This window comes from Cygnus atratus, chromosome 5 (genome assembly GCF_013377495.2).
Source record: "Cygnus atratus isolate AKBS03 ecotype Queensland, Australia chromosome 5, CAtr_DNAZoo_HiC_assembly, whole genome shotgun sequence".
NCBI classification, from domain to species: Eukaryota; Metazoa; Chordata; class Aves; order Anseriformes; family Anatidae; genus Cygnus; species Cygnus atratus.
Genome location: NC_066366.1, coordinates 17,609,814 through 17,626,568, shown reverse-complemented (window position 1 = coordinate 17,626,568; position 16,755 = coordinate 17,609,814). Strand labels below are relative to the sequence as shown.

The window sequence follows — 16,755 nt, the reverse complement described above, 5'->3', positions numbered from 1 at the left end:
ATAATATCAGAATTTAGCCTTTTGGTGTTATGTAATAGGAAGTGGACTAGGGAGAACAGGAAGGAAGGAATCTGCTTATGCTGTCTTATAAAATAAGGCTGAATTAAAGGAGCTTCACCCTTGTGTTGTGCCTGATGTTGGCAGCAGGCTTTGCAAGTGGTAATATAACATCTGTGAATTTTGCTACAAATTCGTAGTTTACCAAACAACTTTTGTGAACTTTATATAAAAATCTTGCAAACTGTGTTAAGGAAAATTCTGTCCCTTCCTTGTTGTGAATAAGCAAAAGTATACACACTTTATGGCTTTCAAAAGGATAGGTAAATTCGGGATATGTTAAGTGAATGTACAGGTCATGTTGAGATATAATTTGCTTACAACAACAAAAAAGCTAGATTTTAAGATATGCATTGTTTATTTAGAAAGTCTTTTGGAGTGTCTTGTGTTTGCTATTGACTAAAGATTAAGCTGGTCTCTAAGTTAAATGGTAATAAAGCATTTATTATCTAAAAGGGAATGGTGGTATGGTGATGCATGAAATTTATTTCTTCCTAATTTCAGAGATATCAAATTATTTCAAATGATTCTTTCAGGTAAGGGAGAGGTTACGAGTAGCACTTGAACGATGTAGCTTATTGGAAGAAGAACTAGGTACTACGCATAAAGAGGTAGGTTTATTTTTAAAAGAAATCTTCAGGTGTGCATTGTAGGTGTTTAATCAATATTTGTACACAGTAATTTGAGTTGTTAAAATTTGTTTTTTTTTCACTTCTTGTGTTTTTATTTTTTTTACCAAATGGGGATAACTACAGTTTTCAACTGTCACTTTGAAAGAGCAAGAGAGGAGGATGGGGGTGGGGGGCGGGGGGAAAGGCAAACAACCAAAACAACAAAAAGATCCTTTGGCTTTAAAATAAGAACTTTTAGGATGTAATGGCATAAGTTTTTGGGTGCCTGTGTCACATTAATACATACCTTATGGTAGAATCGGTAATTGGTTTTGCTCCCTTACTTTTGCAGCTGTTCCTTATATAATTATTGAGATATAAATTGACTGGAAACATACACGAGCTTTTCTTTTCTTTTTAGTTAATGATTTTGAAAGAGCAAAATAATCAGAAAAAAACACTTCCAGATGGGATGCTGGATATAAATCATGAACAAGAAAATCTACCAACTACAAATGGGAAGGTAGAGCCATTTACTTTTTCAGCTAATGTATGATTTTTTTAGTGATTAACTAGAATATTTTAATGTTAAACCATAATAAAAGACTGAATGAAGATTTAGTTGAAAAGTCTGTTACCACAATTTCACTGTTTGCAGCCTATCCAATAGAAGAATTATCTTGGGGGAGGGATGTTTACTGCTAAGTAACAGTTGTTTTTTCAAATTTCTGTGTCATATGCAAATACATTTTTTCCTGTTTAATAGAGATCCTCTGATGGTTCTTTGTGCCATGATGAAAACCTCGCTAAAGTAATTGAACTTCAAGACATCATAGATAAGCAAAACAAAGAGCAGACGCAAATGAAAGAACGTCTTACTTCTTTGTCTAGTAGAGTAGCAGAGCTGGAAGAAGATCTTGACACAGCTAGAAAAGACTTAATAAAATCTGAAGAAATGAATACAAAATTGCAGAGAGATGTACGAGAGGTGAGTAATAAACTGTCAAATCTGGGTAGTCACAAGGGCATTTACTTTACAAAATTTGTCATTACACAATTATACCTTGATGTTCTCTGCTTCTTTCAACTTTTTTGATTTTGAAAAGTGAGGAGAGTCAGGAAGGTTGGAACTAGATGATCTTTAAGGTCCCTTCCATCACATGCCATTCTATGATGTGATTTCAGATATTTCACACATTTATTAAACTAGAGATTTAACATTGAGGACTCTAACTATGAAAGGTGCTAGAAAAGATGCTTGATCTTTTAAATGTTGACATCATTCATGAAGTTGGTTTTTTTATTTTTAAAGATATACGTTAAGGAATCACTTAATTTCAGTGGTGTGATTAGCAGTTCCTGTTACCAATCACTAATCTCTAAGGTCATAGTCTTACTGTGTACTCCAGAAGAAAAGTATCCTTATTAAATTGGAATGGACCTTAGTTAATTCCAAGAATGCTATCTGACCATTGCCAGGAAGTAAAGATTTGTTTGTGCCACTGAAAAGATAAGTAGCAGATCTGTAGTGTAATAAAATAAAGATCAGTTGTCTTAACTTTTTTAAACGGTATGTTTACTGAACTTCTGAGCATAAGTTACAGACTACTTTCCAATTCTTTTTGGTTTGTCATGCCACCTCCATTCCTTCCACCTGCCCAGTTTGATCACTAGATAATTATCTCCTATATTAATAACTAGATTCTGTCTTGTGTAGACTATGGCCCAAAAGGAAGACATGGAAGAGAGAATCACAACTCTTGAGAAACGCTACCTCGCCGCACAACGTGAAGCTACATCTGTGCATGACCTCAATGATAAACTTGAAAATGAAATAGCCACTAAAGACTCCATGCATCGACAGGTTGTAATTTGAAATAAGCTCAAATATTTGAATTAAGATACAAAAGTACATTTTGCTCAGCATAATACTCATGGAAATGTAGATACTATACTAAGGCACTTAACTTTGCTTTTAGGAAGATGAATATATTTGTAATGCACTATTGCTGGTGATTGTTTTTCAGCAGGGAGTGTGTTGTGCAGAATTTTACCCTGGAAGGCAAGATGAGAGAGTTTACTGGGGAAGGGAAGTGGGTTTTAAGCATTTTGATACACTTGATCATGCGGGAGCAGGGCTTCTGTCCACTTTAATTGTGGATTTCGATGTTATATGTATCTTCAGTTTCAAGTGAGAGAATTACTCATTCTAAACCAGAAGTTTTAACATTTGTGTAGTGTGTAGTTACTTTTATAGCCTATAGTGCATGTAAATGTTTCCTTACCTCAGGAGAAATTTGACATATTTCACATGAGAACTTGTTCAGCTTCATAAACCGGAAATGGCTATTGAGCCAATCACTTTCTAATCAAAGGAAGCCAGGCAACGCTTAGTCAACAACAGAAGTCCATGTTAATATATTAAAAAACAAACACAAAAACCAGTTGTATTCACCCCCCATATATATATATATATATATAAAATTTTTGGTAAGTTCTCTCATGTAATGAAGAGGAAGATGCCACATCTATGTTTGAAACCAATTTTGGGTAGTTTGTTGTCCTTAGGTCTAGTATAGGTAGTATTCCACATTTTTACCTTCCTCTTCGATCAAAATTATTACTATTTTAACACTAAACATTGCTGATCATAATCCTGTGTAGAGTGAAGACAAGAACAGGCAATTGCAAGAGCGACTGGAGCTAGCTGAGCAAAAGCTGCAGCAGACTTTGAGAAAAGCTGAAACTCTTCCAGAAGTGGAAGCCGAGCTGGCACAGAGAGTTGCAGCACTTTCAAAGGTGAGACAACTGGACAGTGTCCTCAAGACTTGTTTTCTCAGTGTCCTACTGCCAGAAGTCATCTTAGTGTTGTTTTTAAGTTGTTTCAGTTTTTCCCCAACTAGTTCCGAGAATGTATCTTCCTGTTTTCTGTTCATCTTTTTGAATGCACTCTGATTTGTCCTGTATTTTAATTTCTACTATTTGGAATTTGAATGTCTGTTCTGGTAACTCCTTTATGAAGGTGCCTCTATGAATTGCTATGTTGCTGCTTTTTATTAAAATTCTTTCAGTAATAGGCATTAAAGTATTTTAAAACAACAGTTTCTGAAGGGGAAAACCAAATTTCTTCTACTGTTAACAAAGTGTTAACGCACTTGGGGATAAGGAAGTAATGGTAGTCATTAATACAAAGATTTTTAAATGACTGCAAATGGTATACTGAATTCTGAAAAAGTGTAATGACAAATGAACCTTTTTGTGTGCGTGTGTCTTTATAAAGTTTCATTTCTTTCCGTGTTATCTTTCCCATCCCTTACTGGCTCTGTAGTCTGAACTTTTGTCTCCTGGGAACTCTGCTGCTAAAGATGCTAAAGTATTGGAACTTACCACCAAGCTTAGGAAGGTAGAATTTGTATATTAGTCCTTGTTTCTGCTTGCTGCTTTCTGCTTTGTCATGATTAATAACAAAGGGTTATAGTGTCTAGGCTAGTGAGGAGAAGCTGGAAATGCGTTTAGTTTTGATTTGTTTTGTTTTTGGGGGATTTGAATGAACTTCTGCTGTTGCAAACTCATTTTCAAGTAAGTGTTGATTCACAGTATTTAGTGGTGAGAGGCTTTGTTTTGTTTTTTAACATACAAACTCTCACTAGGTACTTCTAGTGACAAAGCCATCTGTTTTGCATTGTATGTTACCATAAATGGCAGCTGCACAAAGCATGTTAGATATATTATTGGGCATCGATGTTTTTATGCTTTTGAAACTTTTTAAACAAGTTCTAATTTTGTTTTTAAATTGACAGGCTGAAGAGAGGCATGGCAATATAGAAGAAAGACTGAGACAGATGGAAGCACAGTTAGAAGAAAAGAATCAAGAACTGCAAAGGGTAAAGTACATATTTTTGGCACAGAAACAAAGCTGAAAGAGTCCTTTTATGGTTTTTTATCATTCAGCAAAGCTGTTTTTGTGTCTCATCTCTAAAATAAGCCAATGTTTAGGTTGGCTTGTAGTTGGGAGATTTGAGCCCCTTTGCTGTGACTAACTTTAAATCTTGAGGAAAAAGCTGAAAAGTCCCTAGCAAGTTTGAAATAAGTCTGGAAATACCTAATTGGTAGTCATATCTCTGATAAAGAGATCAAAAGTCTTGCTGGAAGAAACAACCATGCAAAAACTGATTTATAGGTTATAAATAATGAAATTGGTTCCAAAATCTGATCCGTTTTGAAAAGTGTAAGTTCAGACTTTCAAGCTGATCTTGGAACAGTTATTACAATCTTATACTACTCCTTTACAAAGTCATGGAGATACATGCAGTATTCACTATTGTTTTTTCTTTAATGGAAATATTTTTTTCCAAAGCATTGGGATTGAAAATACACTGTTTTCACAACCTGGAAATTATTACAGACATTGTAATTTTAAATGACTTCAGTAACTTTGTAATAAGAACTTCAATTTTTGTTATATATCTTTAGGCTAGGCAGAGAGAGAAGATGAATGAAGAGCATAATAAACGTTTGTCAGAAACTGTGGATAAGCTTCTCTCTGAATCTAATGAAAGGCTTCAGCTTCATCTCAAGGAAAGGATGGCCGCCTTGGAAGATAAGGTAACATTAAGTTACATTCCAGCATATTTATTTATTAGATGTTCAGTGTTCTGTAGTGATTTTTGTATTATGTAACGTGTGTGTAACTTCAGTAAATAAATTATAAATTATTAATAAAATAGTTTCTGTTGCGGGATATTTTAATATGGATTTTGAAAATATATTCTTAAAATTCTTTTTTTTGGGGGGGAAGGGAGGTCTTCATTATACTAGCATTGGGAAGACATCTTTTAGGAAGCTTTATCCGTCCATCTTTTAGGAAGCTTTATCCTTATCTGACTGGTGTGGACTGCATAAATAGGCTTGTCCAGTGTAATACAGGAAGTCTGAAGAGTTAGAACTTGAACTTTGACTTTTAAAGTTCAGTTTCTTTTATTTCCCACTGCTTTGTGTCTGTGTCGGTTACTCCGAATCATTGTGGAATCCTTGCAAGTTGAAACAATCTTGTATTTTTTTCCTAGATGGGCAGGTTAAAGGGAATGCTCCCTATGCTGTCAACGTACATCTCAGTCTTTTCCTGTATTCAATTCAGCTTTTAAATTGTGATGTATTTACCCTTTTTTTCCCCTTTTGCTTTTCAAGTCCTTTCTATGGACTCTTCTTTCATTCCTGTCTTTAAGGATTCCCTTATTCTGTGTAAAAAAAAAACAAAAAAAACCAAAAAAAAACAAAAAAACACAAAAACAACCGAAAACCAACCAAACAAAACCAGACAACAACAAAGAAACAAGAAACACCACAGCCTTTTACAGTAGCACTTTAATGCTGAGTTTGAATTTTTTTGTCTTGGATTAAAAAGCAATTTTTTGTACTGGACGCTGAAATGACCATCTGGAGAAATGCCTCAGTTAAAAGCTGAGTGGCTTTTGTTTTAAAGTCATGACAACAGAATGTTTTAATTGCAACGTGTAACGATGTATTCAGACTTCAATAGATACTTACTTTCTCATGGATTCAAGTCTACACAGTTCTCAACCCTAAACCAACAGTCAGGTATTAAACATGTATTTTGAGAATTCTAGGACTGCTGTCACCTCGGATCATTAAAGATTGTTTTTTTTTTCTGTGCTATTGTACTCTGGGAGGTAAGAAAAATCTGATAGTGTAGAACAAATATAGGGCTTACTGATACTTGGTTTGAGTTGGAAGGTACCTTAAAGGCTATCTAGTTCCAAGCCCCCTGCCATAGGCAGGGATGCCAGTTATCTGGCATGTAAACTTTTGCCTTGTGGGTTTTAATAAATGTCACTATTTTCAAGATCACTAACTGCTCCCAGTATTTCTGAATTTCTTGTTACAGGCTTTATCGATAAGGTTGCTCTACTAGTCTTTATAAATTCAATTTCTGAGAAGCAGCTGACAGCATTTTTTTTTTATGATTTCATTTTGGGGTGGATATTTTAGGGTTAACCCTAGCCTCTCTTTACCCCTCAAACTCTCTATGGTTATGAATGAGAAATTTTTGTCCTTCCCTGTAAGAAACAGCTTATACAAAAGTATTCTCCGTATGGCTTCCATTCTCTTACGACAATTTGGAAAGAAACATGCATGTGAAATTTAAAGACTTCCTTCTGATCATTGGGGTTCTTTTCCCAGAATGATTTGTTTGTTCACTTATGAAACTTTATTACAGGTTTAAGATGCAAATAATGGTGTTACTTACCTCAAGGAAAAGTGTTTAGCAGAACTTTTTGGCAACACTGGAAAGCGAAAAGAAAGTGAGCTGGTTATAAATTTACTATTAGAAGGGGGAACCTCTGATTTTTGTTTGGTATCATTTACCATGGTCAAATATGATAGTTGACAATCTTTTTGATTATTGTAGCTCTCAGATGTTTAACTTTCAGATGATTCTTAGTCTGAATTTGGGAACTGCTTTGAATAAACAGATTGTAGTAGTCTTATCTTTACTGGACTTGTTTATAAGTTATGGCACAATTGCAAAGAAAACAGCTCTGTTAATGAAGGCCCATAAGTCAGTGAGCGATGCAGTTCTGGAGCTACCATGCATCCAAGAAATTGCTGTGTAATAACTTCGTAGATCAGGCAAGTGAAAACAAAATGAAAATCCAACAATAATAGCCAGTAATGTCTTAGTAACTAATCAGTGAAATAATTTGAAGTATTTTAGCTGCATAATTATCCCTTTTTGTACTGATTTTTGTCAAACGGAGCATAACAGGCTAGTATTAATTTTTTATGGCGCTTGTACTATTAGTAAATCCATTATTTAGAGGGCTGTAGACCTGAAAGGATAAACTTTCACCTGTGATCAAAGTGAAATTGTATAAGCAATAAACTGTCTGTAACTTAAGATGCATCTGTGTGGTGTGACTGAAATTTATTGGCACTCATCTTGGTTATGGTTTAAGAGTTCTAAGCTTTTATAAGTAACATGGTTTGTGATACATTTTGTTTTAGAATTCACTTATTCGGGAAATTGAAAACGCAAAAAAACAAATAGAGGAACTTCAGCATGAAAAGGTATATATTACACATTTCAGACATGTTATATTGAAGAATAATTGCTGTATTGCTACGTAGCAGAAGCATATTTGATTTGCCCCGTAAAGCTTAACATTACCAAGTCTGTTTAAGAATAGTAATTTTATGGGCTGATTTGTTTATTTTATGGTATTGTGTACCTCAGTTTTGCAATGCTTTCGTAGGTTACATACAGCTTTTTACTCAAAGACCTAACACAGTTCTTAACGTGCAGAGTGGCTGGATATATTGGCAATTTGCCAAAGTTTGAAGATTGCATAGAATTTCTGTACTGTTGTACGTATCTCTTTGAACAGTAAACAGAAAAATACTTGTAATGGTGGGTGTTTTCCCGTAAGTATATTAAAGCAATGGATGTCATAAAATGCTTGTTTGATTAAAATTTTCTTAAAATTTTAAGAAGTGGGGGGCAAGGACAGATATTTATTAGGCTTGGCTGCTCCTTGCAATAGTGACTGTCCAGCACTGTAACTGAGTTCACTTGAATAATAATGGTGGGGCCTTTCGTTTCTTTGCTTCCTTAAGCAGTGGTGATTCATTTTGTGGTCACACTGTTCTGAAATAATACTTTTTATTGCTTATTAAATCACAGTTGTACTGCATCTCCCCAAATCAGTCTAGTAAGTAGCTAGGCCAAACTGTAGAAGCTGTGCTTCTGTAATAAAATGAAGAACACATTCAGAATATTTTGCAGGATGTGCTTTGAATTTTTATTTATGTAGGCCAGCGGTTTTCACACAAGGCACAGATGTTCATTGTCAGCCACTTTTCTTAGTCTTTCATTGTTTTCTCATTCAAATTGCTTTGTTAAATTCCAAGTTTCTAGAGCATGTATGAATATTGGAGTTGAAAGTGGATGCTTTTAGGACCTGTTGTGCACAGAGCTTGAGAAATCTTGTTTCTTATTAAATATTATCATTTAATTTTAGTAAAGTTAGTAACAAGTGAATTTTGTTCAGTAGCTGTTTTTAAAATATGTATGTGATTACCTAGCGTCACAGTGTAGAGAGGCAACAGAATTATTCTTGGATGCCCTTTTGTGATGGAGCTGTATTGTGTGTAGCAAAAATCATTATGTTGTTCAAGGTTATGTTTCAAAATCAATTACTTCTGAGTTCTTGTAGAAAGGAGATCAAAGGACTAAATGCTAGTTTGTCAATCAGGATTTGATGCTGTTTTTTTAAAAGCATATTGTTACATGTTTTGTTTATTTTTACAGGATCAACTTGTATTAAATGTTGAAACATTAAGGGCTGAAAATGACCAAGTGCGACTCAGAGCCACATCACTTCATCATAGGTACCAGCACTTAACTGTAGTTCATTTTTTTCTAATTTTTTAAAAGTCACTTTGCTAAACATAACTTTGTTATAGCTGAAAATACTTTAATTAGTTGTAGCTATAAAGTGTTCTTTATAGAGCAGCTTTTATTCTGCTTAAAAAAAAAAGTCACTGGTAGGACAGCAGGAATCATTTGGGTGGATTTCTTGGTTTTGTTTCCCCTCCTCCCCCCACCTTCCTAAGGATAAAGTGTTTCTTTATGTTTTAGCCGACCAGATTTCAGATACCCTATGACATCATCTGTGGCTGACAGTCATACAGACTCCTATGGCACCTCCTCAGTGTTGAGGCGTCCCCAGAAAGGGCGTTTGGCAGCTCTCAGAGATGAACCTTCAAAGGTAGTAGAACTCTAAACACAAAATAATGGCAACTAAGTAGATTAGATAAGGCTGACCTGTTGCAGGGAGTTGGTGGAATAGAATTGATTATACAGCAATAAAACTGCTGAAATCTTATATATCAAAATGTTTTTTATATTTGCTGGTGTTTAGGTATCCTGCTTCACTAACTAATACACAGCTACTAGTCTAATTTTTTGCCCAGTGACTGCAATTCGGGGATTTTGAAGTCCAGTTTGTTTCAAGTATATGCCTGTAAAATATAATCTGAAGGAGTCCTACTTTTGTGTCTGTACACTACTGGATTTGCACTTTTGTTCACTAATCTAACATGTTATTGTCCTGCAAGCAATTTGAGTCCCTTTCTGGACATATAAATTCTTGTTACGTAAAGCTCTTTTGAGAATTGTTATTGGATTTGTTAGCAAAATTATGTTGTAATTTAGAGTGTCTATAACCAAAATAGTGATGTTTTAACTTATCTATTGGGGCCGTCTTTTTAATTGTGCTTACCTGTAAGATGCAAAATTTTCTACATTGTGGCTTGTTTTTTTTTTTTACATTTCTCTAAACATTGCTGTCTTGATGGATGCATTCAGCATGTAAGTGGACTTTTTTAAAAAAAATTGTTTAAAACCTCTTGAAAAACAGTAGAAATATCACGTTATTCCTACTTGAGTTTGGATTTTAATTCTCTTAACAGGTTCAAACTCTGAACGAGCAGGACTGGGAGCGAGCCCAGCAAGCAAGCGTATTGGCAAATGTGGCACAAGCATTTGAAAGTGATGTTGATGTGTCTGATGGTGAGGATGACAGGGAGACTATATTTAGTTCAGTAGATCTGCTGTCACCAAGTGGTCAGGCTGATGCTCAGACTTTGGCCATGATGCTTCAAGAACAGTTGGATGCAATCAACAAAGAGATTAGGTATGGTCTATCCGCTGTTAGAATTCTTTTCTAGAAAGAGTTTGTGACACGAGAAGTCCTTTTTATGTGGTTACTCACAGAATTGTGGTTGCTCATTCACTTTCCTTAGGGTGTTGGGAGGGTGGGAATTGACAGTTTGCTTATGCCTAAGTACTACTTTCAGGCTTTTTGTCTTCGGTGTGGTGGAAGAGATTGTATTACTAGTTTGACAGAAAAAGTGTTTACCACCTTTTTCAGATCAGATTACAAGGTTTCCAGCGTGGCTGTTTTGTCTGCCAAGTGCTGCTGCTTTCTAAAATTCTTGAATCAGACATTCAGTTTATATGGTACTTGTTTGAATGTCACGTTCCTTTGAAACCTTTTTTTTTTCTAGGCTTATACAAGAAGAAAAGGAAAACACAGAACAGCGTGCAGAGGAAATTGAAAGCAGAGTGGGTAGTGGAAGTTTGGATGCCCATGGCAGATTCCGGTCCATGAGCTCCATTCCTCCCCCCTATGCAAGCGGTTCACTTGCTGGTTCTTCCCCACCTGGCAGTGGCCGATCCACGCCAAGGCGTATTCCGCATAGTCCAGCTCGGGAAGTGGACAGACTAGGTATCATGACGCTGGTAAGTATCCATTAACTTTAATTTTCTAGAAGTATATGCCTGTTCTCTAGGAAATGTTTGATTTTTTCCAATTCCTCTGCTTCTTAGCTGTATTTGTCCTTTCTCTAGGTTTTTCTACTCTTCCCTTTCAACTTCTGTAAAAAGTGTAAGATACAATCGCAAGGTTAGAAAAAAAGCTTAAAAACGTTCAGAAGTCAAGTCCGCTATTTGGTCAACATCTTACACCTATGTATTCCTCTCTTTGTTATGGTCTTTCTTCAGAGTCATCTTCCCAGAAGAAATGTTTTCTTTTCAACCCCTGGCTCTGCAACCTGTTACTCCCTCTGTTTTAAACTTAAGTTTTAGCAGTCCACCCTTCTGCTAAATACCCAGTTAAAAGGTGTTTTGCTTATCTGGCATTTAGTCTTGAAGTTTGTGAAGACATCACAGCTGTGATGATACTGAGTGCTAGTGTCTAATTCTAGCCTATTAAGACACACAGATAAAAGAAATACTTTAGACCTAGTAGCTGACTTAGGGGCAGCTTGGGTTCAGGAGCTCAGTGAGTAGAAAGATGGATTCATTCTTTTGACTTTCCTACAACTGCTTAGGAAGATTAATCCTTCTAGCAGATCCTTTATGCATGTAAATCAACCTGTAAAAACAAGATACAAGTTTTCCACCTTTTTGTTTAAATAATGTTAGGCAAACCTCAATTCTTTTAATACATGGAATATGCTTCACTAAGAAGTGTCTTGGATACAAGCATTTTTTTGTTTTATATATGTAACTTTGTGTCCAGACTTGCATACGTATTTGAAGACTGTACTTAAGAGTTGTGCACACAACACCATACTTACTATGTTACTGACTTGGATTGCTGCACTTGCATCATGCCTATACTGTAACAGTCAGTAGGCGAGGAATGCTGTCCAACCCTGTAGCAGCAGACAGGTTGCAAGAGACTGATGCACATAATTTAGGTCTCTAATAGGCGTGTTTAAAGACAAGCATTTCTGCCACCTACTTTTTTGCCAGCTTTTAAAAATCCAGCTTTTTAGAATGAATGCATACGGATACTGAAAGTTTTAGTAGTCATATATCCAGAGCCAAGCACACGTTCCTTTTATAGAAACTAACAAACTTCAAGAGGTTGAGTGCTTTACACTCTAACTTTTCACAGTAAAAAGTAGTTGAGGTAACTAATTCCTAAGTATTTCTCTTACAGAAAAAATCATGTAAGGAAAAAAAATAAGTTAAATAGCCATTTTCATGAAAACTAGATCAGAACAATGTTTTATCTTAAAATATATTATTTTGAAATACTTTGTAGCCAAATACGATTACAACTATTAAACAAATAATCTAAATTTTTTGTCTGTATCATCCTGAATAACTTGTTTACATAACTCAAGGTTGCTGTCTTGTCTGTGTGCTGGGAGAGGTGAGAAGTACCCCAAAAGTGAGATACAGTGCTTCTGGAGTGGGTGGAGGACTAACTAAAACTGGCGGTAGACTCTGGGTCAAACTTTCCACATCAAACTTTTTTTGAAGATAATTGTTACTATATAGAAATGACCTATTGTTGGCACTCTGTCTTTCGCAGTTACTGAATTATGTCTGCTGCTTATGCTATGTAGCATAACTGCAGAAGTGGCTAAGGTGTTGCATGTAACTAATGCAGGCAAGGTATAACACTTGGTCTGCTTTGCTACTGTGTAGTTTGTTGTTCAAGGGGAGTCCTTGAGAAATGGCTGGAAATCCTTTCCTGTTTTAAAAGCAATGCCTCACGCCTCCATATGCTTTACTGTTTTTCTAGTTAAAGATAACACGTTTTGTGTTATACTTCTGTATATATATTATATATACATAGGTAACCAAGTATAAATCTTGATTAATCAAGTACAAATTTTGATTTTTTTTCTTCCTTTTCCATCTTCAGGCATATATTTAAGTACTCTGATTTGAAGAGTACTTCATATTCTCTCTGTGCCCTTGCTGTAATTTTGTTTAAATTCTCCCTAATGTATTTTGCCTGTGGTAGTTGTTTCAGTTTGTGCTACAGTTTACAACAAATGTTGCTTTTCCAAATTTCTATCTTTTGCACGCATCTGTCAGCCTAGTGATTTAAGGAAGCACCGTAGAAAGGTAAAATCTTTAGTTTATCTACTGATGTTCCCTTTCATCTCCTTCCCTGTTCCCCAGCATTTGCAGGTTAACCAAATAATAAAGATAAATTATTTTAATATTAAGCATAAAACAGTTTACCTTAATGGAAGTGTGGATTTGTTCTTTTTTTTTTTGTGATGGTGTGTGGGGTACTTCTGTGTTGTGTTCTGTCTGTAATCGATATCTTGCAATCTTCACAAAACAGTATTTAATTTCAAAGATCTGTTAGTGCATGCGGGAATAAATCTTTAATTTTTGTTACTCAGACTTTGAGATAAGCTATGGTCACAAATGTGTAGAAACTGGCTTCATAGAAGTGGTAATTTTGTTGATTGTCTAAATAAGTAACAATGTGAAATGAGATGTCATCTTATCCCAGGACTTTTTGGTTTTATATATTTGCACTTATTTAAATAACTGAAGTAAGATATGTTAGTCTCATGGAGCTGATGACATTGCTTTAGTTCTTAGATCTGAGAATCAATACAAGATGGCTACTACTTGCTCATTTCACTAGCTAAGACTGAAATTTAGCAGTTTGTCAGTGAAAGTAGCAAAATTAAGAAGAAAGTCAAACAAAATCCAGGCAACTGCAGAATGGTAAAGTCAAGAGTAATCTCTTAAGATGACAATCACTGATTTTCCTTTTAATGTTTTTGTGTGGCACTGATACTGCTTTTTGTGTTTTAGCATATTTCAGCTAACGCTAAGTTTTCATTTGTTTTCCATTAGTCTCCAGCTTCTAGAGAAGAGGTACGAGATGATAAAACGACAATAAAATGTGAAACATCCCCGCCTTCTTCACCTCGATCTTTGCGTTTGGACAGAGTCCAAAAAGGAGCTTTGCATACAGTGAGCCATGAAGATATCAGGGACATAAGAAAGTAAGTGGCTATGAATAAGAGTCAAACCTAGTAGTAACATAGTTGTTATTTCACATTATCAAAATAAAATTCTAAAACTGCAAGGCTGTTCAGCCTATACGGTTTTAATTTTAGAACGGAAAGATACAGAATTCTTTCTCTCATAAATTGCATCTTAGCTATGAATAGAGAACCTGAAAAATAATTTTAGTTAGACCCCATAATTTTAGTTGGCGTCTGTTTTCTTCAAAGTGCATAAGTATTTGGGATGGATTCTACTGAAGTAATTTAAAACTTCTGTCTGCATCAATTTGTAAGGAATTGTTGTCAGCTTTGGCTTCTCTAAATTGCACTTTAAACTTTAAACTGCACTAAAACACTTATTTCTTGAAATAAGAATTGACTTAATATTGCTTGCTATAATATATATAAATACTCTTATCCTTTCCTTTCTTCCCTGTTTTTCTCTATTTAGTGACATGCATTTTAGTAGATGCATTTTTTCTCATGAGACTCCTTAAAAGCTGAAATCAGATGATATTAGTGAATGAGCTTCTGATAACTCACATGGGAACAAGTTGTCTTTCGCTGTTTTGACACTGAGTTTGTTGTATACAAATTAGTTTGATTCTTTTTTTTAATTGTGAAGTTCAACAGGCTCGCAAGATGGGCAAGCAAGTAATCCTAGTAGCAGCAATAGTAGCCAAGATTCCCTTCATAAAGCCCCCAAAAAGAAGGGGATCAAATCCTCTATTGGACGCTTGTTTGGTAAGAAAGAAAAGGGACGACCTGGACAAACAAGCAAGGAAACATTAGGACAAGGTTGGTTTGCCTTTTTTTAAATGTAATGAAAAACGGAACTTTAGGGTTTATGTATCAGTATATGCATGTTTATGCTTCATTATTTGATGCTGATGCACAGAATGTTTTTTCAAACCAGGCATATCGAATCTTCTCATAGGTACTTTTATGAAACCTGTATTCAAGTTCAGCAAGTCGGGTATTTTTTCATTGTGTTTTTTTCTGTGAAAGCATATTTATTCCTATATGATTTTTATATACTTCATGTTGCTCTTTGAATGTTTGACTACGATTGACATTTATGTAGCCTTCATAATAACGTATCTTTACAGTGTAATTAGCACAGGAAATGCTATCTTGTTCTGCATTTCCAGGACTGCTGTTGTTTCAAAACCTTCTTGCAAAAAACCTTATTGCAAATTTATTTCCTATTCATATAATTATAGAAAACTGAGCTTTTAGAGCTTAGAATTAATCCTTAGGGTTTTGGCTTGTTTATGTTGAGGAAGTTTGATACCGACTTGGAGAGGATCATTATTACCATCATTCGCCTCATTTTTTTAACGTTATGTTCTGGAGGATCTTTTCATAGTTGTTGGCATCTTGTAGTTGCTACTTTCTGCTGTGTGCTGACCTGTAACAGCTTCCAGCCATTGTATACTCCTTATGGCTGAGCTAAGAAGAACAAGCTAACTCTTACCTGTTGCTTTTATTGCTAGTCTGGTTCTCCAGCAGATAGTACTTAGTCCACCTGATTACCATGAGTTATGTGGGGCCTTTCAGCAAATTCCTAGTTGTCACAAATCTTGCTTAATGACTATGCAACTCACTGCCAACAGTCCTCAGCTGAGCTGAGGAAAACCAGTGTCAAGCTATAGTCATAAGATTTTGATAATGTGGAAATAATAAATGGAGTAAAAAAAAAAAAATTGGAAGGACAAATAAGTTGTGTAATTGTTAGCAACAGCACAATAGTATGTAAATCTAGCAAAACCAATACTGTGGAGTATATAAAATAGAAAACTGTTCTGCTTAACAAGGTAACTAAAGATTCTGGGCATTCTTAATAGTAATTCACATTCTCAGATGTGAATCAGATGAAATCAGATGGTTTTCAAGTTCATTTGCAGCTGTTTGGCAGAGGATGACTTAAACAGTTTATTTCTCAGTAGGCAGGTGGCTGCAGTTATGAAGACCACTAGTGTCTTTATGTTGTAGAGCTAAGATGACACCTTGCTAGCAGGACATATTTTGCAAGTATTGGTATAAATTAGCACAGAAATATCAGGATGAAATTGCTGTTGCATCCGTCTTGATTTTAGTGCCTTTTGGTTTAACTATCACCACTAACAAGCACATTTCATAAACAAGGAGTAACATTTGCATGACATAAACGAGGCAGGTCATCAATTACTTGATAGATAAAAATCCTTCTGAAGCAGTGTTAAATGCTCCTTCAGACATGCACTTGAAAAATTATGGCCAGAACATATTTACCATTGCAGATAATGGAAATTAGTTTGTGCAGTTCCTGTATGTGAACTGTCCCATCTTCTAAATGCTTCATCGTATACTATTTAGAAAAGGCATTAAGTGTGCCAGGAAGTCTTTAACAAAACAAAACACTTCTGCATTGGAATCGCACAACAAATGTTGTTGAAATACAGGCAATACTAGATGGTTCTCCATCACTATGTATAAGTGATCAACAAGATGAATATTTGGCAAATTATCTCTTTTGCATTTCTTTTGTAAAAGCTCTTTTTTGTGTGTGAAAGAAGCTGTTTTGACGTGATTTATTACAGTTTTTTGGATCTGATTTCACCAAAAATGATCTGAAGACTGCTTTAACATCTATCATGGTGTTAGTGTGCATAAAGCTACCACTATAGTCATGTGTGATGAAAAGCTGATTGCAGGCTGCAGCAGTGCCATGCAGTCAGTGGATAAC

At 35.3% G+C, this 16,755-nt stretch overlaps 1 protein-coding gene across 2 annotated transcripts in view; it reads left to right on the top strand.

Moving 5' to 3' along the window:
• PPFIA1 (PTPRF interacting protein alpha 1) overlaps positions 1-16,755 on the top strand; it is a 57,869-nt gene that overhangs the window by 21,798 nt on the left and 19,316 nt on the right. For both annotated transcript variants that reach the window (XM_035552155.2, XM_035552156.2), the window contains exons 5-18: positions 594-668; positions 1,090-1,191; positions 1,435-1,656; positions 2,386-2,532; positions 3,333-3,467; positions 4,469-4,552; positions 5,142-5,273; positions 7,695-7,757; positions 8,998-9,077; positions 9,328-9,457; positions 10,161-10,384; positions 10,758-10,992; positions 13,873-14,024; positions 14,653-14,825. In XM_035552155.2, the coding sequence (XP_035408048.1) occupies positions 594-668; positions 1,090-1,191; positions 1,435-1,656; positions 2,386-2,532; positions 3,333-3,467; positions 4,469-4,552; positions 5,142-5,273; positions 7,695-7,757; positions 8,998-9,077; positions 9,328-9,457; positions 10,161-10,384; positions 10,758-10,992; positions 13,873-14,024; positions 14,653-14,825 (1,954 nt within the window). The remainder of the gene's footprint in view (positions 1-593; positions 669-1,089; positions 1,192-1,434; positions 1,657-2,385; positions 2,533-3,332; positions 3,468-4,468; positions 4,553-5,141; positions 5,274-7,694; positions 7,758-8,997; positions 9,078-9,327; positions 9,458-10,160; positions 10,385-10,757; positions 10,993-13,872; positions 14,025-14,652; positions 14,826-16,755) is intronic.